The sequence below is a fragment of the Myodes glareolus genome, chromosome 26 (assembly GCF_982192425.1).
Source record: "Myodes glareolus chromosome 26, mMyoGla1.1, whole genome shotgun sequence".
Classification (NCBI taxonomy): Eukaryota; Metazoa; Chordata; class Mammalia; order Rodentia; family Cricetidae; genus Myodes; species Myodes glareolus.
In genome coordinates this window covers 35,588,648-35,614,281 of record NC_142051.1, presented here as the reverse complement: position 1 = coordinate 35,614,281, position 25,634 = coordinate 35,588,648, and the positions used below count along the sequence as shown (strand labels likewise).

At 44.5% G+C, this 25,634-nt stretch overlaps 1 protein-coding gene across 1 annotated transcript; it reads left to right on the top strand.

Moving 5' to 3' along the window:
- The first annotated feature begins 1,344 nt into the window (after positions 1-1,344).
- Positions 1,345-25,403, top strand: Ndufa12 (NADH:ubiquinone oxidoreductase subunit A12). Its single transcript, XM_048418559.3, has 4 exons — positions 1,345-1,497; positions 2,451-2,533; positions 5,506-5,593; positions 25,116-25,403. The coding sequence occupies exons 1-4, from the start codon at positions 1,412-1,414 to the stop codon at positions 25,294-25,296; spliced, it is 438 nt and encodes a 145-aa protein (XP_048274516.3). The 5' UTR covers positions 1,345-1,411; the 3' UTR covers positions 25,297-25,403.
- Positions 25,404-25,634: the final 231 nt, after the last annotated feature.

The window sequence follows — 25,634 nt, the reverse complement described above, 5'->3', positions numbered from 1 at the left end:
TTTAGATAAGACTGAGCATCATGTTGAATAAGAGTAAAGAGTGAGCACCCTGTGTTGTTCATGATCTTAGAGGAAATGCTTTCCATTTTTCTACATTTGATACAATGTTGACTATAGATTTGTCATGGCCAATATTTACTATATTGAGATATGTTCCCTTTATTTATAGTTTTTTTTTCAGGGCTTTAACATGAAGGGATGTTGAACTTTATCAAAGGCTTTTTTGCATCTGTTGAGGTAATCTTGTGATTTCTGTACTTAAGGTCATACTTCCAGCCAACCAGCTTGGTCATGGTGTGTAGTCTCAATGTGTTCTGAATTCAGCCTGCAAGACTTCTGTTGAGAATTCTTGTTTCTATGAGGTTTTGTGAAGTGGCCTTATTCCACTTTGGTACTGGGATAATGCTGACTTCCTTGAACAAGCTTGATAGTGTTCTTTCTCTTATGCTTTGTAAAACGCTTGGGGAAGCATTGGTCTGCTCTTTTATTTTTAATGGTTGGTAGAATTCAACTGTAAATTCATCTGGTTCTGGGCTTTTATTTGTAAAGAGACTTTGTGTTATGCCCTTGGTGTCATTGATTGCTGTGGATATGCTTAAAATACTGCTTATATTTTCTTATTAATTTTGGTAGGTCATATGTGTCTAAGAATTTATCCATTTCCTGTATTTTCCAGCATTTTTTTTAAAAAAGTTTTTTGTAGTAATCTGTAATAATCCTTTAGATTTCATTGAAATCTGTTGCAACACCCCATTTTTAGTCTTTAGTTTTATTAATCTGAATCTTCTCCCTTCCTTCCCCATCTGGTTATTACGGTTATGGGTTTGCCAGCGTTATTTACTGTATTATTTTGCAAAGCGTTAACTATGTGATGGAGTCTATGTAGTGTCCTTTCAGTCCCTACACAAAGCTTACATTTCGAATACTAACCTAGTAACTAAATAAAGTAGCTAATCCTTAAACTTTCCAATCCCTCCTCACTCGCTACTGACACACCACCAACGTGTGTATTCAAACTCATGTGCACTCGGTAGGGAGGTACAATACCAATGTGGGGTCAGAAATGCATTCCTTGGTTTCTAGCGCTGTAAGGAATTTATGGAATGGTTTCCATCGTTTTCTGGAGGAAAACACTGAAGTTCGTACAGGAACCTTTGTTTGGTGTACCGTCCCCACAGGATTGCTTTCTGAATACAGCCTGTGAAATCATTTAAACTTACTTCACCTTCACGAGGACACCAACCTGCGTCTGCAGCGGACTCCAGAACTCCCACCCGCGCGTGCGCACTGAGCTCCCCGGCCTCCTCTGGCTCGGGAACCTCCAGCCGGCGGTTCCTTGAGCAAAAACGGCCGCTTCCGCCCGGCGAGTTTTGTCGGGAGCACCGATGGGCGGGCCTTGCAGCAGGTTAAAATGGAGCTGGTGCAGGTCTTGAGGCGCGGGCTGCAGCAGGTCACCGGCCACGGCGGGCTGCGGGGCTTACTACAGATTTTCTTCAGGTAGGAGGCCAGAACTCGACTCCCGGGACTCTGGGGACGGCACCGGCTGCTTTCCTAGAAAGGGACTCGGGTTCGATCGCCTTGGAGAACCGAGGCGACAGACTCAGTCAAGGACGACAGGCTCAGAGTCCGGGCTGTCATACTCGGAAGGCTCCGGCTCCGTCCCGAGCGAGGGCGCTGTGCCGCAAGGGCTAGCGCCTCTGGGCTGCACCGGTCCCGAGTCCTGGGATGTAAATTTACCAGGCGAGCTCTCGGTGACCTTGGGAAAGTTTCTCGCGGCGCTGGCGAACAGTAAAAAGTTGAAGGAGTCGATCCTTATCCTCCACGTCAGTCCCTGATAGTCCTGCAAGCAGCAGCAGCAGCTGCGGGGAACAATTTGAAGGCCTGTAGTGGATTGGAAAATCCAGGAGACGTTCAGAATACGAAGATAACATTCTTTGACTCGCAGAATAGTTTGCTAACTAGTGTCTCTGGGTGCAGGGAAGGTAGATGCGTGCATTGTGGCTTGAAGGTCGTGTCTTCAGTATAATGTAAGCACACAGTGGTGTTGGTTCATTTTTCTCACCTGTCTACATGCTACTGGGACAACACAGGAGATGCCAGAGTTCTTAGCAGGAAAGTTGATTCTCGAACGTTGAGTGGCAGGAGCCTTCTACTGAAGGCTAGAGGTGTACAACTAGCTCTGTCCCCCAAATCTCCTCATTCTTGTAGCTGATGCAGCAGTAGATGGTAGTCTCCCCTATTTTCGAGACAGCGTTTCTCTGTGAAACAGCCAAGCTGTCCTGGAACTCACTCTGTAGACCAGGCTGGCCTCTAACTCACAGAGATTTGCCAGTCTGTGCCTCCCAAATGCTGGGATTAAAGGCGTGCGCCGCCACCACCCAGCTTCTCTGTTTGTGTCTTGAACAGTGAACCATTCTGAGATGCCTCCCCCCCACCCCGTATACTTACAGGGCAAATGACATACGAGTCGGTACTTTGGTGGGAGAAGACAAATATGGAAACAAATACTACGAGGACAACAAGCAATTTTTCGGTGAGTGCAGTGTTTTCTCTATGAATAATCGGGCTGGGGTTGGGATTTTGAATCTGTTTTCCGTATCATGCATGAGCTTCTGCAAAGTACTTGGAAAGAAGTGTAAAATTCGACAGAAGATCTAAAAGATGGTCCAACAAGATGGCTCAGCCAGTTTGGATACCTGCCACCAAGCCTGATGACCTGAGTTATTCCTGAAGTAGGCTTGTTAGACAACCTTGTGCCACGTCTTTCAGGTGAAGAAGCCAAGACATCTGCTGGCTAGTACAGTATACATGGCTGCAAAGTTGGTTCCCCAGAGCTTAGCATGTTATTCTATAGCCATAACCCTCTAAACACAAATCACAGAACTTTAGGCTTGGGCTAGACGTTAAGAAATAATCTGAACTGGGCATTGTGGCTCCCATGATCCCAGCTATCTGAAGGCAGTGGCGAGAGAATTGCCAAAGGTTGGAGGCTAGCCGGGATAGCCTGGGCTACATAGTGAGCCCATATCTCAAAAACAAACAAACAATTAATAAATAAAAGAAAGCAAAAACCAAAAGAAATCGCCTAAAAACTGGTTTTTATAGATGATGCAGCCAGTGTTCAAGGAAATATCTTTGCCAAAGAGACTTAATCGTATAACAGAAATGGCAAGAGAGCCCCAAGGGGTTTTCTTACCTCTCAGTCCTGTGTTGTTAGGAATCAAACTGACTTTCCTTCTGTTTCTTCTTTCCTCTGCTCTCGCACTAAAATATAGGTATCTTCATTTTTGCTGATCGTTAATGTGATATATACTGTTGTAAACATTAAATTTTAGTGTCTAGAACAGAGTGAGGATTGAGCTGAGAATTTTAAATAGTTCAATGATAGAGCCCTTTCCATGTGTGCCCAAGGCCCTGGGTTCAGCTGTTAAGTACAGGGGTAACAAGGAAGAACAAGGTGAAAAGTGCTTTTTGCTGTAAGATTACTTTATTTCTCTTCTCCTAGTTTTTAATTGCATTTCTTGGCTTATTTTTACGTGTGGGTGTTTGAGTTCCATGGTACACATGTGATGGTCAGAGGACAACTTGAGGGAGTTCGTTCTCCTTCCACAGTGTAGGATGCAGTGATCGAACTCAGGTCCTCACACTCGACTGCAAGCCCCTGCCATCTCCTTGACCCTTGAAATTTTACTTCTCTTTTAATACTTTAACTTATGTATATTTTAAAGACTTGGGTTTTTGTTTGTTTGTTTGTTTTGTTTTTCGAGACAGGGTTTCTTTGTAGCCTTGGAGCCTGTCCTGGAACCGCCTCTTGTAGACCAGGCTCTCCTCGAACTCACAGAGCTCCACCTGCCTATGCCTCCCGAGTGCAGGGATTAATGGGGGTAGATAATGAGGGGGCAGATAGATAGCTGTGCAATTAACAATACTTGCTACTCTTGCAGAGGGTTTGGCTTCAATTCACAGTATCCACGTAGTAGCTCACAGCTGTCTGTAATGCTAGTTTCAGGGGTTTCTGATATCTACTTCTGACCTCCATGAGCACCACGCACACATGTGGTTTACATATATACATGCAGACAAAGCACCCATACACATAAAATAAAGATAAATAATTCTTTAAATAAATAGTAAAAAAAAAATTCCTGGAAGTGATTGCTAAGTGTGTACATGGACTTTCAAGATCAAAATAATTTTCTTTTAGATTTAATGGGTATGAATGTGTTTGCCTGCATGTTTGTTTGTACCTCGTGCATGCCTGGTGTCTATGGAAGCCAGAAGAAGGTAACAGATGCCCTGGAACTGGAGTTACAAATGGCTGTGAGCCATTGTGTGGGTGACTGGAAACGGAACCAAAGTCCTCTGTAAGAGCAACAAGTGCTCTTAACTGCTGAACCATTTCTCCACCCCTGACTTTCAACCTTTTAAAAATGGATGTCTTATTTGAAATTGCTAAGGGTCAGCCCTGTCATGGTATAAATCTATTCCCAAGGCCTAATTTATCAAACCTTTGCCATGGGCCATTCCATCAGCCTTGACAGTCCCCTGCCTGGTTGGATTACAGTTCTTCTCTTTTTTTGTAATGTGTTTTGTGTGCCAGACAGTCTGGTCTTGAATTCAGCTGTTCTGCCAATGGACCTAAAGGAAACAGAGCGGTTTTGGTGTGTGTGTGTGCGCGCACGCGTGTGCATGTGTGTGTGAGTGTCTGTGTGTGTAGGCCAACCTTGAGTATCATTCCTCAGGCACTATTTGCCTTCACCTTTTTTCCTTTGATTGGTCTGGAACTCACCAAGTAGTCTAGGCTGGCCACCAGTTTGCCCTCAGGGTCCACCTATCTCTGACTGAGTTGGCATTATATGTACCTACCACCATGCCTCGTTTTTGTTTATTTATTTAATTAATTTATGTGAGTTCTGGGGATCAGACTCAGGTCCTTGTACTTACAAGGAAAGCACGTCACTGGCCAGTTTTCTCCCTAGCCCTGGAAACAGTTTTAGAAGCAGTAGATAGGCCGCTCAACTCATTTCACAGATATTTGTTAAATAAAACAGCACAGCCATGCTATTTTGAAAACATGAACTGTCCTCATACCTAACCATTATTTATAATAGTCCCCTAATATATAAGTTTCACACTTTTCCAAAGCATCACATGGTTCCCTTTTTTGGCTTTAAATTATTTAGAATCCTAGAATTAACGTGTAGTGTTGTGAATACATTTTGGCTCTGATCTCTGAAGAATTCTCTTTTCTGGGAATCCCCAGGGCAGGCAGGACCACACGTGCCTCTGCTCATTTCTGTGTCGGGGAGTTGGGAAGAAACAAGGATTCTCCACCGAGAAAAGGTTGTGAGCCTCCTCCCCCAGCTTAATCCCTGTTCTGTGATGAGGCCTGCTTCCCAGTGCACCAGGATGTGGTCCCTTGAGCATCCCCGTTGTGTTAGAACACAGTGGTACTGTCTTCTTGGGTATGTGTGGATGCGTAAGAAATGATCTTCTTCCGCGCAGGCCGTCACCGATGGGTCATCTACACCACTGAAATGCACGGCAAAAACACGTTCTGGGATATGGATGGAAGCATGGTGCCTCCTGAATGGTAAGCCAAGCCGCCACGCTATTTATCCAAGGACCGATTGCCTAGTTACTTGTCAGGCGTTTGCTGGTGATAAGAGGGTGCCTCTGGGACACTGTTATACGGGTTACTCCACAGCGTAAGTGGTTTGAAGCTGCAACCGCTTGTCTTTCCATAACTTTTGTGAGTGAGGGGCTCTAGGCCAAACAAGATGTCTGGTCTCTTCTCTGGGATGTCCGGGGCCTCAGAGTTCCAGGCTCAGCTGAAGACGTGTTCACTTCGCAGCTGACAATTAGTTAATGCTGACTGTCAGCACTGATTGTGGTTGGAACCCCTTCATGTTCTTCCGGTGAGTGCTTGGAGAAAAGAGCGGAAGCCGTACTGCCTTGTTAGACCTGGCCTTCGAAACACTCATTATTTCGTCCATCTTCCTCCATTGAGACAGAAAGTGCTGCCCCAGTTCGGCAGACGGCTTGAGTGTCTTTCCTTGAATGCGTGTTAAAATGACGATGCGTGTATGTAATATATAACGGTGCGGTCATCTGGGCAGACACACGCACCGTATCACCTATGCGAGCGAAGGGAACGGCACAGAGATGTAGTATGAGGGCCGGCTTGTTGGGGTTTTTGTCCCTCCCAGTACCCCAACAGCCAGCAAGCAACAAAGAAAATCACACACAAGACTCCATAAGGTTATAAATTGATTGGCCCTTAGCTCTGGCTACTTATTAGCTCTTATAACTTATGTTACCCCATTATTCTTATCTACGTTAGCCACATGGGCTCAGTACCTTTCTCAGTATGACAGCTTACATGTTGCCTCTTGGTGGTCTGTGCAGGAGTGGCTGAGAGAGAGCTTCTGCTTCCAGAATACTCCCAGTCTCTTTGCTCCACCCTACTTCCTGTCTGGCTTTCCCACCTATACTGCCTGCCTGGCCAATCAGCGTTTTATTAAAATATGATTGACAGAATACAGATAATTCTCCCACACCACAGAGAAACCTGGCCCTGGACTTCTCCAGCAGTTTGAATCCAGCCATGTCCCTCTGCTTCTTTAGGGTGTGGTTTCCTCATCTATGTAGCGAGAGCCCTAAGATTCCTTAAGTCTCTAAAACCTATGGTTTCATAACATGCCTGCAAATTTATATAAAATATTTCAGAGCAAAGTACTTAATATTTTTTTAAATATTTCTTTTTGATTCTTGAAATAACAAACTCTGAAAATCCTTCCCAGTTGGCCTAGAAATTTTCATTTAAGAAAATTCAAAAACCAAAGACACAGCTAAAAGTTGCTGATCTAGTGGGGCAAGCTTGGAATCCTGTCCTCATAGAAGGCTGAGGCGGAAGGACAGCGCCCGCCTGCACAAGAGGGCGGGGCGATGGCTCACTGACAGCACTCACCCAGCACCAGGCCTTGCTTTCAGCTCCTGGTACTACAAAACAAACAGCAGTAAACGTAACCCCAAAAGTTAATGCATTAGGTTGGCTGTGACATTTGATTTTAATTGAACCTGGTCACTGGCATGGCTTGCGGGTCTATTGAAAAGGAGGGGGGGGGACTCGCACAGTACACTCTTCAGTTCTAAAACTCTTGGAAAGCAGGCCTGGGATGTTACAGTGTAGGTGAAATGCAGGCGGAAGACAGAAGGAACTGGGGATTGCCATGAGCTGGAAACACAGACTCCTCCAAGAGGGTGGCAGCCTACTCAGCTCTCCCTGGTGCTGGTAGGTGAGAGACACACAAAGTTTTTCAGATAATGAAGTATATTTGTGTTTTCATTATGAGAGTTCTTGTTTTTCTAGCATTATTATTATTATTATTATTTTGTAGCAGTTTAAGTATACCCAATAGAATGTTCCATGGTGATGGAAATCTCTGTCTGCACAGTCTAACCCAGAAGGCACATCTGGTCCCAAGCACTTTAAAATGTGGCTAATACAACTAAGACAATGAGTCATTTGTTTATTTACATATAAGTTGGGGGTGGGGTCAGGGCTTCATTCTATAGCCTAGGCTGGTCTGGAGCTCACGGTGATCCTCCTGGCTCAGCTTCCCGAGTACTAAGATAACAGATAGGCATCAACTTTTTATTCATATAGTCAGCCTTTTATTAGAGTCAAATGGGCTACTTGATTGGGCAAGCCATTTTCCAGAATGCTGCTTGGCAAGGAAAACAGTCTCCCAAGTTCTCTCACCTGGGCCGGTACTCTGACTGACTGGAAGCTCTGGTGCCGTTGCCGGAAGTCACTGAGTGTGAGAGGGGAAACAGCAGCGGCTCAGAGGTGGCACCTTAGGCTTAGTGTTGGTGTTTTAAGGGGACTAGGCTGTGACCCTGTTACAGTCCGGGAGCTGCCCGGGTCTAGAGCTGCCGCCCCTAACCAAAGCATTTCTCTGTGTTAAAGGACTCAACCCACAGCCTCAGGGTCAAGCGCAGGACTTGTGAGCTGAGGGACCACCTTGCTTTTGTGAGACTGATGTCTGTAGCTGGAGTTTGTGCTGCGTGGATATGAAAGGCATGTGTGCGTTGTGTTCAGACTGACATCTGTCCCCTTAGATACTAGCTTTTGTGCTTGGCGTCAGCATCTCGGGAGCCGGGAAATAGGGGGTGCTGGTTTAAATTATGTGGAATGAAGCCCATTTCAAACTAGAATTAAAATTTTGGCAAGATCAAAGTTCCGTTGAGCCGAGCGAGCGAGTCCTTTTATATACGATCATGTATAGATCACACGGACGAGAAGGCAGAGCTGGAGAAGACGGGAGCACTCTGGCAGCTGCCTGAGGGCGACAGAGGAGAGGGAGCTGGGTTTCTCTGTGAAAAGGGTCTCCCAAGGGTAGACTTTGATGCCTCCTCTCTGTATGGGGGAGAAGTGGTGGAGGCAGGCTGAGCTCTGTTTGTTCTTAGACTGACCTCACTCAGTCTGCTAGCTGTGGTTTGCTGTGGAGTTCTCCCTCCCTCCCATCCATAAATCTGAAGGTGGGACCCGGATGTCATAGTTTCTGCCTGTGATCTTGGCGCTCCAGAGGCAGAGGCAGGATGGCCATGAATTCAAGACCAGACTGGAGTACAATGTAGTCCTGCCTAACAAAACAAAATAAAATTGAAGGTGAGTTTAGTCTTTAATTAGAGAACCAGGTGGCATTATGCATGTGTGGTATGAATAACAGATACAACTTAATCATCGCTGTACATTCAGCTTCATTGAGTACACAGTGCTTCTAAACTAAAGTAGATACTACAGAGGGAACTGGATAAAACAAGTGTGTGTTCTTATGGCAGAAAATCTTGTGTCCTTTTCTGGGTATATTCGAAGTAACCATGAAAGCAAAGAAGATAAAATGAAGCTGGGATTTATGTGAAGGAGGTAGAGAACAATGGGGGAATCCAGGGTGTGTGTGTGTGTGTGTGTCTGTCTGTCTGTCTGTCTGTGTGTCTGTGTCTGTGTCTGTGTGTATATATTTTTTTTTGTTGAGACAGAGTCTTGCTGTATAACCTATGCTGACCTCAAACTCATGATCCTGCCCCAACTTCTGGGTGCTTGTAGCTGGTATTAACGGCATAGACCACTGTGCTCTGCTTAGGAGGTTATTTTAATACAGGGGACAGGGAAATCTTTGAGGAAGTGACATTTGGGGAACTTAGGAGGAGCGGGAGTTCCAGGAAGAATCTTCCCTAGAAGCTCAGCAGTGGAAGCTCTGGTGTGTCACGCGCACTCTTGGTGTGTTGCACACAATCCTTGGTGTGTCCCGTGCACTCCTCGGTGTGTTATAAGTACAGCAGTATGGCTAGTTTGACTGTAGCATGCAAGTGAGGGGGAGATGAGATACAGGATAGGACAAATACTACCCCAGAACACTGTAGGCAATGGTTGATACCTTCTCTTCTTACCCCAGAACACTGTAGGCAGTGGTTGATACCTTCTCTTCTTACCCCAGAACACTGCAGGCAATGGTTGATACCCCCTCTTCTTACCCCAGAACACTGCAGGCAATGGCTGATACCCCCTCTTCTTACCCCAGAACACTGCAGGCAATGGTTGATACCTTCACTTCTTACTCTCAGATTCTTTGGCAGTCACTGAGCGGTGAGGTTGTGATCAGGTTTACAAATTCTTTTAAACAGCCTTTTTGGAAACGATCTCATTTTCTGAGGTATGATCAACATTTGAATCATTTCAAAGTAGGGTGTCCAAATGTGGCCCCATCAAGCCTCAGTACCTTCATGTATAATTACTACATTTCGGACATCTCCTGTTTAAACACAATTTAAACATCGATTTCAAGAAATTATCAGTGATATACCATGGGGTTTGGACTGAACCTCAGAACTAAATCGATGGAATACAAACCAATAGGATAAAAAGTATATAGATAGATAGGTAGATAGATAGATAAATAGATAGATAGATTTGTTTTATGACACAAAGCCACCTGTAAAACTGAATATTCATGAAATACATGAATATTCAAAGACAGTTACTATTGGATAATGTTAGCTCTGTATCATTATGACAGAATACCTGAAATCGTTACATACAAAGAGAAAAGAGTAGGCACGAGAGCCATGCTCGCCCCAAGAGCTTTAGTTTGGTTTTCAGGCTGGAGATACAGCTCAGAACACGTGCCCAGGATGTGCAGGCATGTGCTCAGTCCACAGCAGCACTAAACCAATCAGTCAATAAGTAGGAAAAGGGGCACGGGTGAGAGCTGTTTTGGAAGGTGACGGTTTCCTCACATGTCCTGCATGTGGACAGGGTGTCACAGAAATAAGGCCATGCTTTTCTTGTTGTGCTTTGCCAAGTAGCCTCCAGTCTGGATTTGTCCCAGTGGTAATTATAACTTCTGTCAGTTCATTAAGATGTCTGCTAGGTTTTCCTAAAAGAGAAATGACTCGTTTTCCTTTTGTAGTTAATTAGCATTTTGTAAGGCAATATGTTGGAGTTTCATATCCCATTCATATTTTTAATCTATTTATGCTAGTATCAATTCCTGTTTGAGTCAGTGGATTATAATCAATTTCTCCAATTAGTTTTTTTATTAATTAAATTGGGCTCAATTTGATTACTGGGGCACATTTGGAATGCCTTTTGGATGCTTTTGAAATGACCCCATCCTTCTTAGAGTGCGCCCTTGCTTTCCGGTTCCAGGTGCTTCCCTTTCACTTCACGGCTTCTGTTTCCACTTTGTGAACACTGACTTCTCTGCAGGAGATGGGTTAGGGCGTACCATCCAGCCTGATGCCCTGTCAGGGCCGTGGCATCCAGTCCAGTCAGAAGGAAACCGAAGAGCCGTGAGCTCTGCCCTTTTTTGCTGTAATAGTTTTGCTAGATGACGAAAGTTGAATGGAATCTGAAGATTACAAGATAGTGTAGTGGTTGAAAAGCCATTGAACGTCATTCTACAAAGTTGGTCGTGAGTGTAATGAAGAAGGATATTCCTGATATGTGCTGAAAGCTAGGCTTCTCGGGCCAGTTAGCTAAGCTGGGAACTCAAAGGAAAGGGTCTTGATTGAAAGGGATACACAGCAAAGGTGAACGTTAGGAGAGCAGAACTGACTTCTTGCTAAAGAAAGATTTGGTGGTCTCGATATTAGATCAGATTAGCCACAGCATTCCCTTAAGACAGAGCCTGATCCAGAGCAAGATCATGGCTCTTCACCCCTTCTGTAAAGGCTGAGAGAGATGAGGAAGCCACAGGGAAATGTTTGAAGCTAGCGGGGGAGCCTTATGAAGTTTAAGGAAAGAAAGCATTTCCATGACGTCACAGTCACGTGTGTAGCAGCAGGGACCTGTGTAGAAGCTGCAGCAAGTTATCCAGAAGATGCAGCTGAGATCACTGATGAAGGTGGCTATGCTAAATGACAGTTTCAATGCAGGTGCAACAGCTCTCTCTGCACTAGACTTGAGTTGAGACATCAGTGCCTGGCTCGATGGGTTACTCTCCAAGCCCCATGCAGCAGAGGCAAAGTCAGTGCTGTTTGCTGTTCCAGAAACCTGTGCTCTGAGGAAGTGTGCAAGCCCTGTAGTCTGTGAATGCGATGGCCAAGCCTAGACAGCAGCATTTCTGCTAACAGCCTGATTGACTGATGTCGCTGTGGAGATTCCTTTCCAACATCGCTCTCACTGACAACACTTCCTGAGGGCTCCAAGGGAGATGGACAAGGAAATGAATGCTTACAGTCCTGCTAACACACACCCCTTCTGCAACCCCTGCATCAAGGAGTAATTCTGACTTTCAAGACATTATTTACAAAATACATGCAGTGATTATAGCTACTACAGTCACGACTCCCCTGATGGATGTGAGCCTCTCCAGAAGGTGGTCACCATTCTGGAGAATACTAAGAACATGCCCATGGAAGATGTAAAAAGAGCAGTATACGAAAGGGCTGGCTCCAGCCCTCATGAGCGGCTCTGAGGGGTTCAGGGCTTCAGAGGGCGTGAAGACAAAAGATGTGAGAGAAGAAGCAAGAGAACTAGAGTTAGAAGTAGAGCCGAGATGCCAAGATGTTACTGGAATAGAGATGCTTATGGGCAGGGAAGGAAAGAGACCTTTTGAGATAGTGTTTCCCGGTAAAGGTGCTATGAACATTGTTGAGATAATAGCAAAGGATTTAGGGTATTGCATGAACATAGTTGGTAAACAGCGTGCTTAGAGAGGATAACTGCAAGAGGTTCTTCTGTGGGTAAAATGGCATCAAAAGGCGTCAGATACAGCATTCGAATTCCTTATGGAAGACTCAACTGATGTGGCCAACTTTGGTGCTGTTTTTAAGTGTTCTTTTGTTTGTTTTTGTTTTTTGAGACAGTGTTTCTCTCTGTAACTTGGAAGCCTGCCCTGGATCTCATTTTGTAGACCAGGCTGGCCTTGAACTCACAGAGATCCACCTACCTCTGCCTCCCAAGTGCTGGGATTAAAGGCGCACACCACCACCCACCGCCTGGCTTTAAGTGTTCTTTTAAGAAGATGCGGAGAGCTTAGAGGGATGATTCGGTGGATAAAGTGCTTCTTGTGCAAGTGTGAGGACCTGAGTTTGGATCCCCGGCTCACACGTAGCCCAGGGTGGTGGTGTGCACCGGGAATCCCAGCACTGGGAGGCAGAGTCGAGAAGACCCCAGATATTTGCTGACCAGCCTGTCCAGCCAGCAAGCCCCAGGTTCAGGAAAGCCTCTCTCAAAGTAGTGAGTAAAGGAAGACACACTGTGTCAACGTGCCGTCTCCACATATACTGCTCCGTGAAGCATGCACTAGCATGCATGTTCATGTCCCCTGACACACAGACTCTCAAAGAAAGGGAAGAGAAAGCACCAGGCTAGGGGTGGAGCTCAGTGGCAGAGTGCCTACAGGAGAGACAAGACTTCAAGACAAAAATGATTCGGGATGATGGCTAGCAACTTCCAGCAATAAAGTATTACAAACTAGGGTCTGTGTAGTTTGGGGACATACTGCTACATACTTACTAGATACCAGCATCATGTGAGCTTGATTTTTCTATGTACAATCAACCAGAAGGCTTCTTGTGATACCATCCTTCGTTTGTTGCTGAACACACACTGTCCACAACATTCCCCTAGTGGTTTTATATCCCTGTCAGCAGCACATCCCGTTCCCATCTCCCCAGTCTGTACCGCTTGCTGTACTTACTCGATCATTCTTTAGATGTAACTAAGTCAGTGCTTCCGTCCTGGTCCCCGTAGACTGCCACCTCCCACCGTGAACTTCCTCCTGACCCCACTTTGCCTCCAGCACCCACACATGACGGCTCCTAGGGGCACCCCTCTTAGCATGAATTTTCCAGCTCACCTTGCTGGGTTAACATACAAAATAATGAGTTTCATTATGACATTTTCATATATCTGTGAAATACTGGGCATATTTTCCTCCCTCCCCAGCTTGGCCCCACTTTGGCGTTTGTATTCTGGTTGCTGTGTAGTTTCAAGAAGGAGGTTCAGGCATTAGGCTAATCCCTCGGGAAGCTGCTGTACAGCTAGCTGTCTGGTAGGAGGTGGTAGCGCCTAGACTAGCGTGCAGGTGACACAAGCTGCAGTTTAGGGTGGGAGTCATTGTCAGTCACGGGGCACAGCAGACGTTGGCTCGCACTCTCTTTGTTAGCAATTGGGTGTTTCCTCTGAGTGCCCCTGCTCCGGGCCTTCACAGAGCTACAGTGGAGGTGCCATCCGGAGCTGTAGCCACGTCTTCACTCTTTAAGACCACACTGCCACACGCACAGGGGTCCTTTTGCACAGAGATACTTCATAACTTGACAGCTGGCTTCCCCGGAGCCAAAAGTTGGAGAGAAAGCAAAAGAGTCCTCTCCAGGTGGAAGCCAGGCTTTCCAAACCTAATCTTAGAAGTGACATTCTGCTTGTTAGGAGCGAGCCAATTAGTCCCCACTCTAAAAATGGGCGTTGCACAAAGGGGTGAGTCCAGAAAAGGAGATTGTTGGGGGCCCTCTTGAGAGGCCTGGATCACAGCTACAGGAAGCGAAAGTAAGATCTATGTAAAACTTTGAAATGAAAAGGAAAAAGAAATGCTCATTAAGGAGCCAGGCCTGGTGACACACACCTGAACTCTGGCTCTCCATAGATGGGGGGAGAAGCAGAGAACGTTTGGGGCCAGCCTGTCCTACAAAACAAGACTTTGTCTTAAATACCAGTAACAGTAAAAGCCTGTTCAGATCATTTGTTCATCTTAAGTTCTAATTACTTGTCTTTGTTGTTGTGTCTTTTGTTTCCGTGTCTTTGATCGGGCAGTGATGGTAGAGTTACCAAGGTAGGGAAAGCCGAATGGTATGGGGAAGCAGGCCTGGGAGTCAGAAGTTCTCTTTGTAGGCACAGCTGGGGCAGAAGAGTAGTCAGTTGAAACCACTCATTGGAAGTCAGGATAGAAGTTGGTGTTGGCGACAGGGATTTGCTGTGATTTTAGCCAGTGTACTGTGTAATTTAAAAGAATATGGCCTTCGGTGGCAATGCCTCGCTTGCTGCTCTGGAGACCAGGGAAGAACAGACCGACTGACTGTCTTGCTAGAAATTGAGCTCGGATTGGTAAATTGCTTATGGCTTGCAAGGAGTCACACAAGCCTGTTCATTAGGCGTGTTTGGACGTGCCTCAGGGCTGGTGTGCTTGGAACTGGCAAGCTCCCTGAGGAATGGGAATTCTAACGCTGCGCCTCTGTCTGTGGAGAGGTTGGCAGGTGGGGAGCGTGAAGCTTTTAATCACAGGCCAGCTCCTGCACCTGTCGGTGCGACTCTTCTCGCCGGAGACTATGTGCGGTGTCGTCTAGAGGGGGAGAGAACACAGCTCCTGGACGGCTGGCTGAGCTGTCTCCTGCTTCAGTGACCGCGAGCTCTCAGGGAGAGGAACATCAGACGCTGCCCAGCTGGCAGGCCGCGGTGCCTGTCTTCTGCTGAGTCCTCAGGTGCCAGGGAGGCCTTTGATAGTCTGCAGCTTGTTCAGCAGCTGCATAGTCTCACCTGGGGACAGATCGTCCAAGGCCTTGGTGAATTTTGTTCAAATCAGAAATCCTTAGTCATCCTGTCAGCTTCGCTTATTCTTCCCCAGTCTTGCGGGGAAGCGAGTTCACTCTATGGCTCTCGCCTTGGCTCTGCTTCCATCAGTCTGCCAGTAGCCGGTGCAGCCACTGGGTCCCTCTGTGGATAAGCAGAGGGTGTGTGTGGTACAGATGTTGGAAGGGCACTGGGGGCTGGGTGGGTCTTGAAGGAAGAACACAGTACTGTCTGTAACCGAGCATAACGCTCTATTTACATGCAGCTAATATTAATTGAGGGCCTCACTACATGTCAAGGACTGGGATGCGTTTATGTGAGAAGTGCAATATATATGCCCTCCGGGAGTTCACAGTCACTTAATGAATACAGTCAGGCAGAATAATAATGTTGTACAGCTCGGGGCTTCCATTTTCCTGTCACCCTTTTTTTCCCTGATGGGATCAGCAGTAAGATTTTAATTTCTCCAGGAATTTCCATTAGTTCCATTGCTCGTATAGAATAACCTCCATATTTAGTTAAGTAAATAATACATATTTATACCACTTTTATTTTCCCCAGTTTTATCTTTAAATTAACTATCCCTGTCTAGATAGTAATGCACAAAAGTTAATTTTCACTGGGTATGGTAGTTAGCCTGTGCATGGACTTACAGACATAAAAAACAAATAAATAATGAGTAAATTAAATATAAAACCTGACAGAGTTAAAATGTACTGAGTGTGGAGAATTAGAATGTTTGGATTATTTCATGCTTATAAAATTATCGTTCCCACTTACATCAGTAGAGTAGATTTACTGTTGTGACTTGACGTATGGGAGCCCTGAATTGACTCCAAATTGTGGTTTAATGGCTTGCTTAGATTTTTCTCTGCAGCGTGTATGCTGTGTGCCCACTTGGTGGCACCTTCTGTTCATTTTTAGCTAACATGTCATTTTCCTCAGTGTGGAGCACTTATGTCTCCTTGTATACTGTCATCTCGCTCTCTTTCCCTCCCTCCCTCCCTCCGTCTCTCCCCCCTCTCTCCCTCCTTCCTTTGCTCCTCTTGGACTGTGTTCTAATTTTTTTTTTTTTTGTAAAGAATAAGGCCATGGAAAGGGATTGTGTGGAGTAGGTGAGGTAGACAGAGGAGAGTCAAGCGTGATTCTTTGGGTCAGTACCATAGTGGCAAGTGAAATCGAAAGGATGGAGTTGGTTGTGCTGGTCCATGCCTGTCCTTCCAGAAGTAGGGCGGTGGGGGAAGAAGAATCACGAGGTGGAGGCCAGCCTGAGCTACAAGATACCTTGTACCAGGGAGACAGGGAGAGAGGATTATAGAAGAAAGGTAGTCCGGCAGGTGGGTGGGCAGCCTGGGAGGAGATGTAGGTAGTGATGGGTGGGGCTCAGTGTAGAGCATCTGTGTGTGGTGCATGAGGCCTGAGTTCATTCTGGAGCTCTGCAAACACAAAGCAAAGCAAAGCCTGATTATTAAAGGTTGCAGCTGTTAGGGAAACCTTGGAAATCCGAGGGATGGGGTGCAGCCAGAAATAAGCTCTGAATCCCTTGGGTTTTGAGCATGCGTACTTGCCGTTTCCCTCACCTGATACAGGTCAGCTGCTGGAGCAAAGGAAGGTGTTGTTTTTGAGAGGTGGAGTCTAGCCTAGCTCTGAACTCCTGGGCTCAGGGGGTCCTCCTACCTCAGCCTCCTGGGTAGCTGCTGCCTCTGTTCCATAAGAACCACAGCAGGGAGAAGAGATAACAGTCTTGGTCACATCCTCTTTAGAAGAAAGTTTGCGGTTATAAATAATAAACACTTATAGTTCTGACATATGCACAGAGTTTGTGCCCCCCCCCCCAGACGTTTCCTGCATCTCAGCAAACATTCTGTCAGTTGAGTGTTCCAGGAACTGGGGCTTTTGTACAATGGCAATTCGTATTTAAAATTAACATCCCATTTATTGCAGCTGTAAATCTCAAACTGTAGTTCTTAAGCCTCAAGGCTTAGCTCATAAACAGAATAACAAGATTAGTAAATTGAATACTTTTTGCATAAAAATAAAGAATAATCATTTTCTCTTGTTCTTTGATGAATGTTTGATAAACTCTAATGGAAAGGATTTAATCCTCCTCAACAGTTATATCTATTTACAAATTTAGTTCATTACATTATTTTAAGCATTTTAGTTAGGTTACATCTATAAATTTAATATATTTTATTTTCCCAATTCTTCAAATGTTCAGTGAATAGGAGACTAACAGCCCTATCAAGCAACTGTTCTGATCACATAAGCAATTCTTTTTACTCAAGCCAGAAACTTAAGGGTCATCTTGACTCCTCTTTCTCGAACATCTGCCAATTTATTTTTCCTGCTTTACTCCTTTTAAATTATTATTAATGTGTCACTGTTAGCGTGAACTATTCTGGTATTTCCATGATTGCTCCATTGCTATCTTGGCCACCCATCCTTTTGTACCTCCCCTCCACTTTCTTTTTAAAATTGTATTTCTTAGTGTTTGTGATGGGGGGGCGGTGAAGTTGGTGCTCTCTTCCCATGTTGATGTAGAGTCCAGATCTCACTCAGGCCTCCAGGCTTTCTGGCAGTCACCTTTCCCAGCTAAGCCGCCTTGCCAAGCCCACTGCTTTTCTCTCTGCGTGGACTAAACATCTGATTGCTGCCCAGTGATGTCACTCGAGCCCAAGCCACAGTTGCCTCCTGCTTGGCTTCAGCAGCTACAGCCCAAATGACTTGATTACATTCGTGCAGCCCACTGCCAGTGTTGCCGTGGGAGAGATTAGTGATTGGGCTTTATCTGGTTTTTGTTTCCCGTGCTGAGCATTGAATTTAGGGCCTGTGGATGCTAGGCTAGTACCGTACCACTGAGCCATGCCTCGCCCATAATAAAGTCTGAGGGCTCGTCATCTTCGCTCTTGTTTCGTGTGTGTGTGTGTGTGTGTGTGTGTATGTGTGTGTTATATTGGGGGTTTTGCTCATTATCTTAATTGACTGAATTTGCAGACTCAAACCAGGGGGTATGCATGTGAGACCAGCACTCCATCACTGGGCTTTACCTCCAACCCCCCCTTTCTTTTTCTGAAACCTCATGTAGGGCGTATTGTGTTCTCCTCGTAGTGAGGATACAGTTCCCATCCGCTTACTTGGTCCACAAGCCTTGTATGATCCCAGTGCTTTCCAGCTCTGAACACTGCCTTACGTTTGAGTTTGACCTCATTGACTCTGTTTTTCTCTTAAACTGTGAGGGCGTTCCTGCTCCAGGCTCTTCATGGAGGCTGTCTCTCTAGGCCTCGCATGTCCTGTGCAGAAGAGGCGCGCTGCCCTCACACTGTCATTCTTTCCCTGTTGGCATGTACCTCTGCCTGGCATTTTTTTTTAATTTCCCTTTTATTGAGAATAGATCCCTCCCCCCATACAATGTATCCTGATTATAGTGTCCCTTCCTCCACTTCCAGCTCCTCCCCACTTCCCCTCCCGTCCTGACCCACCCCTTTCTGTCTCATTAGAAAACAATTGGGCTTAGAAGGGACAATAATAAAGTGTAAGAAGATAAAACAAACTAACACACAGAATAGGATGAAACAAACCAACAGAAGGAAGAGAACAAGAAATGGACAAATGCAGAGACCCACTTGTTTGCACACTTAGGAGTCCCCTAAAAACACTAACCTGGAAGCTATACTATTTATGTGAAGGACCATATTTATATTTCTGGGTCTGGGTTACCTAACTCAGGATATATTTTTTTCTAATTTGAAAAAAGTGAAATCGTGAAATTGTCAGGTAAATGCTTAGTGTTTATTGTGTATTTTATCTTTCTTGTCTGTTTCCCCAATTCCCATACTAAAACCTTCCGAGCACATAATAGCTTGTCGGATGAAGATAGATATATTTTCTGGGAAGCAATCATTATTTTTAGAGAAAATGATCAATTTAAGTCCTTAATGCAAAAATGACACTCCTTTAGGATTTTAAAACAGATTTGGTTTTGTTTTGTGTGTATAACTGACTTGCGTGCGTGTATGTCAGCGTGCTTCTGTCTCGTAGGCTAGAGGAGTTCCTTAGCCTTACCCCCAGAACTGGGGTTACAGCTAGGAGCCTCCATGTGGGCGCTGGGAATAGGCCCCGGGTCCCCTGCAAAAGCAGGAAGTGCTTGTGCCTGCCAAGCTCCCTCTCCAGTGTTCCCCCGCGCCTTCCTTTTTAGAGACAGGATCTTACTGTGTAGCTCTGGCTGGTCTGGAACTACATAGACCAGGTTGGCCAGGAACTCAGAGATCTACCTGCCTCTGCCCCTCCCGCACTAGGAGTAAAGGCTTGCAACATGTACCTTGCTTAAAATAGGTCCCTCTTGATGTTTGTTTTCTGACCATAAAACAAGAATACAAATATGTTCTAAGAAACCACAAATTGAATGATTAGATTTTTCTCCTATCATTTTTAAAAATACAAGGTCTGGCTATGTAGCCCAGGCTGGCCACGACCTCCCCATTCTCCCACTTCAGTCCCCTGAATGCTGGATTGGCAGGTGTGTGCCACCACACCAAGTTCTGTCTGATTTTGGTTTTGAGACAAGGTTTCGTGTAGCCCAGTCTGAAGCTTGCTCTACCATCCAAGACTGGCATTGGACTGGTAGTCTGTTTGTCCTGTGTGTTACCATGCTGGAGTTGCAGGCATCCTCAAAGGAGTCTTACATTTTACCAAAAAAAGTTAATAGAATTTCTACACCTGGGTTGTGGAAATAAGCTGGGGTTATCCTTTTAAAACAAAGAATTCTTCTTGTTGCCTATGTCCAGAATTTTTAAAAAAATCTTTATTGCATTTATAGATTATTATGACCGTGGTACATTCTGGGTATATTACAAGTAGGAAATTAGATAGATAGATAGATAGATAGATAGATAGATAGATAGATAGATACTTTCAACATTTCTGTGTGACCATAGTGAAAGATTGCATTGTAGAAATGACCTTAGAAAAACATTCATTAAGGTAGACTGAGAGAAATATCTGTCTACCACTAAATCATTGTGTACTTCAGAGGAAGTGACTTTGCTTTCACTGGAACCTTAAGTGAAGTAAGACTGGAAGTCAATAGAATCTATAATCTCAAAATAATGACAGAAGACGTGGGTAGGATTTATAAACCATTTCCTGAATTGGTTTGATACAGGATATTTCATTTTTAACACAATTGATTTCTTCTAAGTAATATGTGTTTGTTACAGAAAACAATGAAGAAAACAAGCAGGCTGTTACACCGCCAGATGGAAACAATAACCATCAGCATTGTGATCTGTATTGTTCTGATCTCCTTTTCTGTGTGCATATACACTTTGGGGTCCATTCTTTAACATGTTGAAAGTTTTAATTCAATTCATTCTGTGTGTATGTGTGCGTTTGTGAGTTTATATGCACCAGATGTATGCAGGAGCCTGCTGGGGCCAAAGAGGGCATTAGATCCCCTCAGCTGAAGTTAAACCCACCACATGGTGCTGAGAATCAAACATGGGTCCTCTTCAATAGTAATAAGTGCTCTTAACCACTGAACCATAAGTCCAAGTCCAAAATTTTGTTCTTTTGGTGTGTCTGTCTGTATGTATGTGTGTATCTGTCCTTCTGTCTGCCATGTATGTGGGTGCCTACAGAAGCCAAAAGAGGGTGTCAGATACTCTGTGCCTGGGGTTACAGGTAGCTGAGCTCCCTGCAGTGGTTACTAGGAACTGGATTCCGGTCTTCAGCCATAGCAGTCAGTACCCTGAACCACTGAGCAGTCTGTCCAGCCCCTGTTTTAATGATTAATGTCCTTGTTCTGCCACCTTGGACAAACCATTTAAAGTCTTCTGCACTGGATCCCTTGGTTATTAAATTGGAGCTATAACCTCCACTTCCCTTGTTACAAGGATAAATGAATTAATGGTTTTTGCAGTGTTGAGAACAATGCCCATGATTTACAAATGCTAAGTATTGTTTTAAAAATTGACCAAACAGCTGGGTAGTAGTGGTGCACGCCTTTAATCCCAGCACTTGGGAGGTAGAGGCAGGCCTGGTCTACAAGAGCAAGTTTCAGGACAGTCTCCAACACTGCAGAGAAACCCTGTCTTGAAAAAAAAATTCTTTTTGACCAAACAACCTGCTTTTAAACCTTAAAATGTGGCAAATGTTTTGTCAAGTGATAGAGTAGTCTATACTGTAATTTATAGTGAGAGGTTAGCCCAGTGGCTGTGCCATGCATAATTCAAGCATTCCCTTTTATTCTTGGCTTCGTTCTTTCCATTTTCTCACTATTACGAATAAGGCTGTGATCAACATCCTCCATGTGCATAAGTGGCCCAGGTGTCTCCTTTTCTTTAAGGCAGATTTCTACAAGAAAGAGTATTAAATATAACATATATGACTTGTACAGCTTGGAAGAAATTTTTTAAAAAAAAATCAAAGTGTGTAATGACACATCTTGTATTCTAGTAAACATTTCAAATAAACTGTATATTTACTGAGACATTTTAGATGTTTATTTTCCCTAAAGTATTTGTTCTAGAAGATTAGTTACCTCTTGCTGTTTTTAAGCACTTTGACTCTGGAATTTTTTGATGTGTAATGGGAAATCTAAATTAGTTTTCTTTTTTAAACAAATCCATCCTAGCAGTGTGCTGAGAAATCTTTGTTTCCCAATGATGCGACAGTCCAGCCCTTCCTCTGGTTAGCTTGAGCCTGTGGGGACAGGATGTCTTCCTGTCTGCTGTGCACATTCTTTTGTTTGTGATCTAACATTTGGTATCTGCTAGTGACAGTCCTCCTGGCTTCCAGCATCCACACTTGTCTTGGATGGACGTCCAGCTGATTCTAGAATGCTGTCATTGAATTCTGAAAGAGAACCTGTTGGGGATTTGATTCACATTTTATTTAATTAATAGTCCTTATGTTAACAAGCTTTGAGTGGCCATCTTATAAAGCATATTTGATTTTTTTAAATTTATATCAACTTGGGGTGGGAAGAGTTGCAGTAATTATGATTTCACATCTTTGTTTCCAGTTATGTTGATTCACTTCAGTGTATTTGAGTATTGATTTTCCCTAGTGTTATACTTTGTCATTATAAATTCTCTTTTTGTCTTTGCAACTTTCCGATCCTTTTTGCCACTGTCCTTATTTGTGGTCTCAGGGCTCAGGCAAGCTTTTCTATCTTATCTCTAGGCAACATCAGTCACCAGGGTTGCAGACACTGCTCTTAAAATGTTGGTATCTTTAAGTCATTCAAATAAGTCCGACCCTTTGCAAATAAAATACTTCTAAAGGTACCATTTCTTTCCCTTTGATTTAATAATTATAACAAAAACAGAAGGGTTATATTATTAGTCCTGCAGGCCATAAACATTTTCTTATTTCTTTGTAGCTTATTGTAATGATTATAGCTTGTGTGTATGTGATTGGGTTTCAGAATGTGTGTGTGTGTGTGTGTGTGTGTGTGTGTGTGTGTGTGAGAGAGAGAGAGAGAGAGAGAGAGAGAGAGAGAGAGAGAGAGAGAAAGGGTCTCACTGTGTAACTCAGGCTGGCCTCAAACTCACAGAGACCTGCCTGCCTCTGCCTCTCTAGTGCTGGGATTAAAGGCGTGTGCTACCAGGCCTGGCTGATGATGGATTGTTGTTTACTTGTTTCCTGATGCTTGTGTGTATCTTTGCAAGGATTTCAAATTTTATAAATTACTATAAAAATGATATTTTCCTTCCTTTTTCTATTTTTCTACAAATTCTTCCATTTATCACGTAAGTTATCAAATAAGCATTTGCAGGCTTTAGACTACGATTTCTTAAATATCATTTTAACCTTCAGTGGTCTTGAAAGTAATTAATTGAAAAAAAGTTTTTTTATTACTTAATCTGACTCAGAGAGATGAAAGGCCACCCTTTCTACTGTGCCTTAAATTCACATAAAGCCTTTGGGACGGGACAGTCTTACTTGACAGCTACCTTAGTAATTGACAGAACCTGTCCCACAACCAGCAGCCTCAAGGGTCTCCATATTTTGTTACTAGTCCTGGCTTGTTGGTCCCATTCACTCAAGTAATCCTGTTTTCTTTAGAGGTTGTAAGGTAGACACCAATCTGTTTTATACAGGCTTTTTAATTCTTCATTGCTCGCTGATCATGATACAATTGTTAGATTCAAATAGGAATTGTGATATATACATCACAATATAATATATATCCATGTGTATGTATTTTTACTGGTTTTAGCCAGCTGCCCATCTGTGCCCATCAGTTACTGCTGGCAGCCAGTCCTCGCTAGCAGTGCGCTCAGCTTCATGTTGGAGTACAACCTTTTCTTCTTCATCTTTGTGGCTAAGTCATCACTTCCCTCTTGGAGTTCTGCGACTCCTTCTCCTGCAGAAGTGGTTTCTCTAGCTTCCATGCTCCAGGGTCTGGAGTAATCCGATGTGATGGCTTCTCTCTGCTCCCTTTCCCCCGCGTACATTTTCTGCTTTTGCTGCCTTTTTATCTCTTGAACTTGGGAGTCCTTTCTCCTTACTGAGCTCTTCCATTTCTACTCTATGTTGAGCCAGATCTTAAAGTCTTCCATCAAATAGCCTTTGAAACGTGCATTTATTTATACTGTGTGTGTGCGCGCGCGCGTGTGTGTGTGTGTGTGTGTGTGTATTTGTGAGTGCTTGTGTGTATAGTATGCTTGCCGTGGATGTCCAGGGTCAGTAGACCCCTCTTCTTCCCCACGTGGGTTCTGAACTCAGGTCCTCAGCCTTGACGGGAAGCACCTTTGCCTGCTGACCCATCTCTCTACCCCTCTTGAGATTTAATTAGATGTTCTTTGAAACCCAAACACTTAGGAATTTCAAGCTATGGTTTTATGTATCTGTTTGTATGCTAGCTTAGAGATAGGCTCTTACTAATGTAGCCCAGACTCGTCTTGAATTTCCTCTCCCTACCTCTACCTCAATACTGATTACAAGCCACCTAGCCCACATTAAATTCTAACCTCTTGAGGAGCTGGGAAGTTCTGTTTCATTTTGCTTTACAGTGTTGTTCTAACTCAGGCCTCATCGTGCCCAACCATCTCTCTACTACTGTGATAAGCCTGCAGCTCTGGAAGCTGTATTCTTATTCCATTAACCTGAGTGCCTTTTCAGAAGCCCCTCTGATCTTCTGGTGCATTCTGAGTCCCGGTACCTTCAGTAATGACAGCCTATGCCTCTTGAGTACTGCTTCAGAAAATAAAGACAAATGTAAAACAGTAAGGTGGCCGTACTTGGCTTATATTTTTTAAGGTAACAACTACTTCTTGCTATTGAGAATTGACTAGCTTTCTTGTGTAGCTGGTCAGTTCATTCTAAAGGAAGAATGTAGTGTATTTTGAACAACGGCTTGTGACACTTACATAGTTTGTATTGCTATAGCTATGTTTTCACCAAAATCTCCTTTGAATCTTAAGCATGTAGTTTGCTTATAGGAGACAGGATCTCATGTTGCACAGACTGGCCAGGAACTCCTGGGCTCAAGCAGTGCTCACACTTCAGCCTGTTTTTATCATTCTACCCCCACCCCAACACACACACACACGCACGCACGCACGCACGCACGTGACTAGAGAACGAGAACTAGGCACTAAGTCCCCAGTGCCAAGATTTAGTATTTTTAATACAAGTTGTTTATTCTGTGGTGTTCAGGCTCCAGCTTGAATTGAAAACACATGCAGAAACCATGCAGAAACCATTTTCTCCAGCAGAGCCCCCATGAATTTCAAACTGAGGCTTTGTGAGCCAGAGTAACCTGAGCATATTAAATACCCAGAATGAGCCCGTAAACTCCCATTCCTCCACTGTCTAAGATCGACTCTAGAGTAACATGGTCACATCCACAGTCAGGACCCTCGTTATAAGCAATACTGTGTTATGATCCAACGGCATCGTTTTCTTTATTTGTAATATGATGAGACTTAGTGATGACGGTGGCCAGCGCGCACGGCTGAGTGCTGCCGGGCAGGGTTTCTGGGTGCTGTGCTGCTGTTGACATACACTGTAACTGGGGTCTTTCCTCTTCCAGGCACCGTTGGCTTCACTGCATGACTGATGACCCTCCAACGACAAAACCGCCGACTGCCCGCAAATTCATCTGGGCAAACCACAAGTTCAACGTGACTGGCACTCCAGAGCAATATGTTCCTTATTCCACCACGAGAAAGAAGATCCAGGAGTGGGTCCCGCCTTCGACACCGTACAAGTGACCACAGTGAAGACGAGTTCCAGCGTGTACGGGATGGCACAGGATTATTCTTGGATTCACACTTGTTCAGCTGACCATGAACTTGATTAAAGCTGCCTGACCAAGCAATGTCTAGGGTGTCTTTGCCGTTTGTCATCCATCACCTGCAAAACATGCTCACACGTGACGGAGAGTAATTGGTATAGATGTCCCTGCGGGGGGCTCTCTGGGGTAGAGCTCCCAGTTCTGGGAAGTAGCCCCTGGTAGTGGTCATGTTTGTGGCCTCCCTGACTGCCATAGCTGGTGGGTAAGGGCAGGCCTAGTTCCAACCTGAGCCGCATAGACAGTGGGAAGCTGCGC

Bases quoted from the DNA above. Each gene is read 5' to 3' on its own strand.
- Ndufa12 (XM_048418559.3), top strand. From the start codon at position 1,412: ATGGAGCTGGTGCAGGTCTTGAGGCGCGGGCTGCAGCAGGTCACCGGC. The intron at 1,498-2,450 runs GTAGGAGGCCAG...GTATACTTACAG, and splicing joins TTACTACAGATTTTCTTCAG to GGCAAATGACATACGAGTCG. The intron at 5,594-25,115 runs GTAAGCCAAGCC...TTCCTCTTCCAG, and splicing joins AGCATGGTGCCTCCTGAATG to GCACCGTTGGCTTCACTGCA.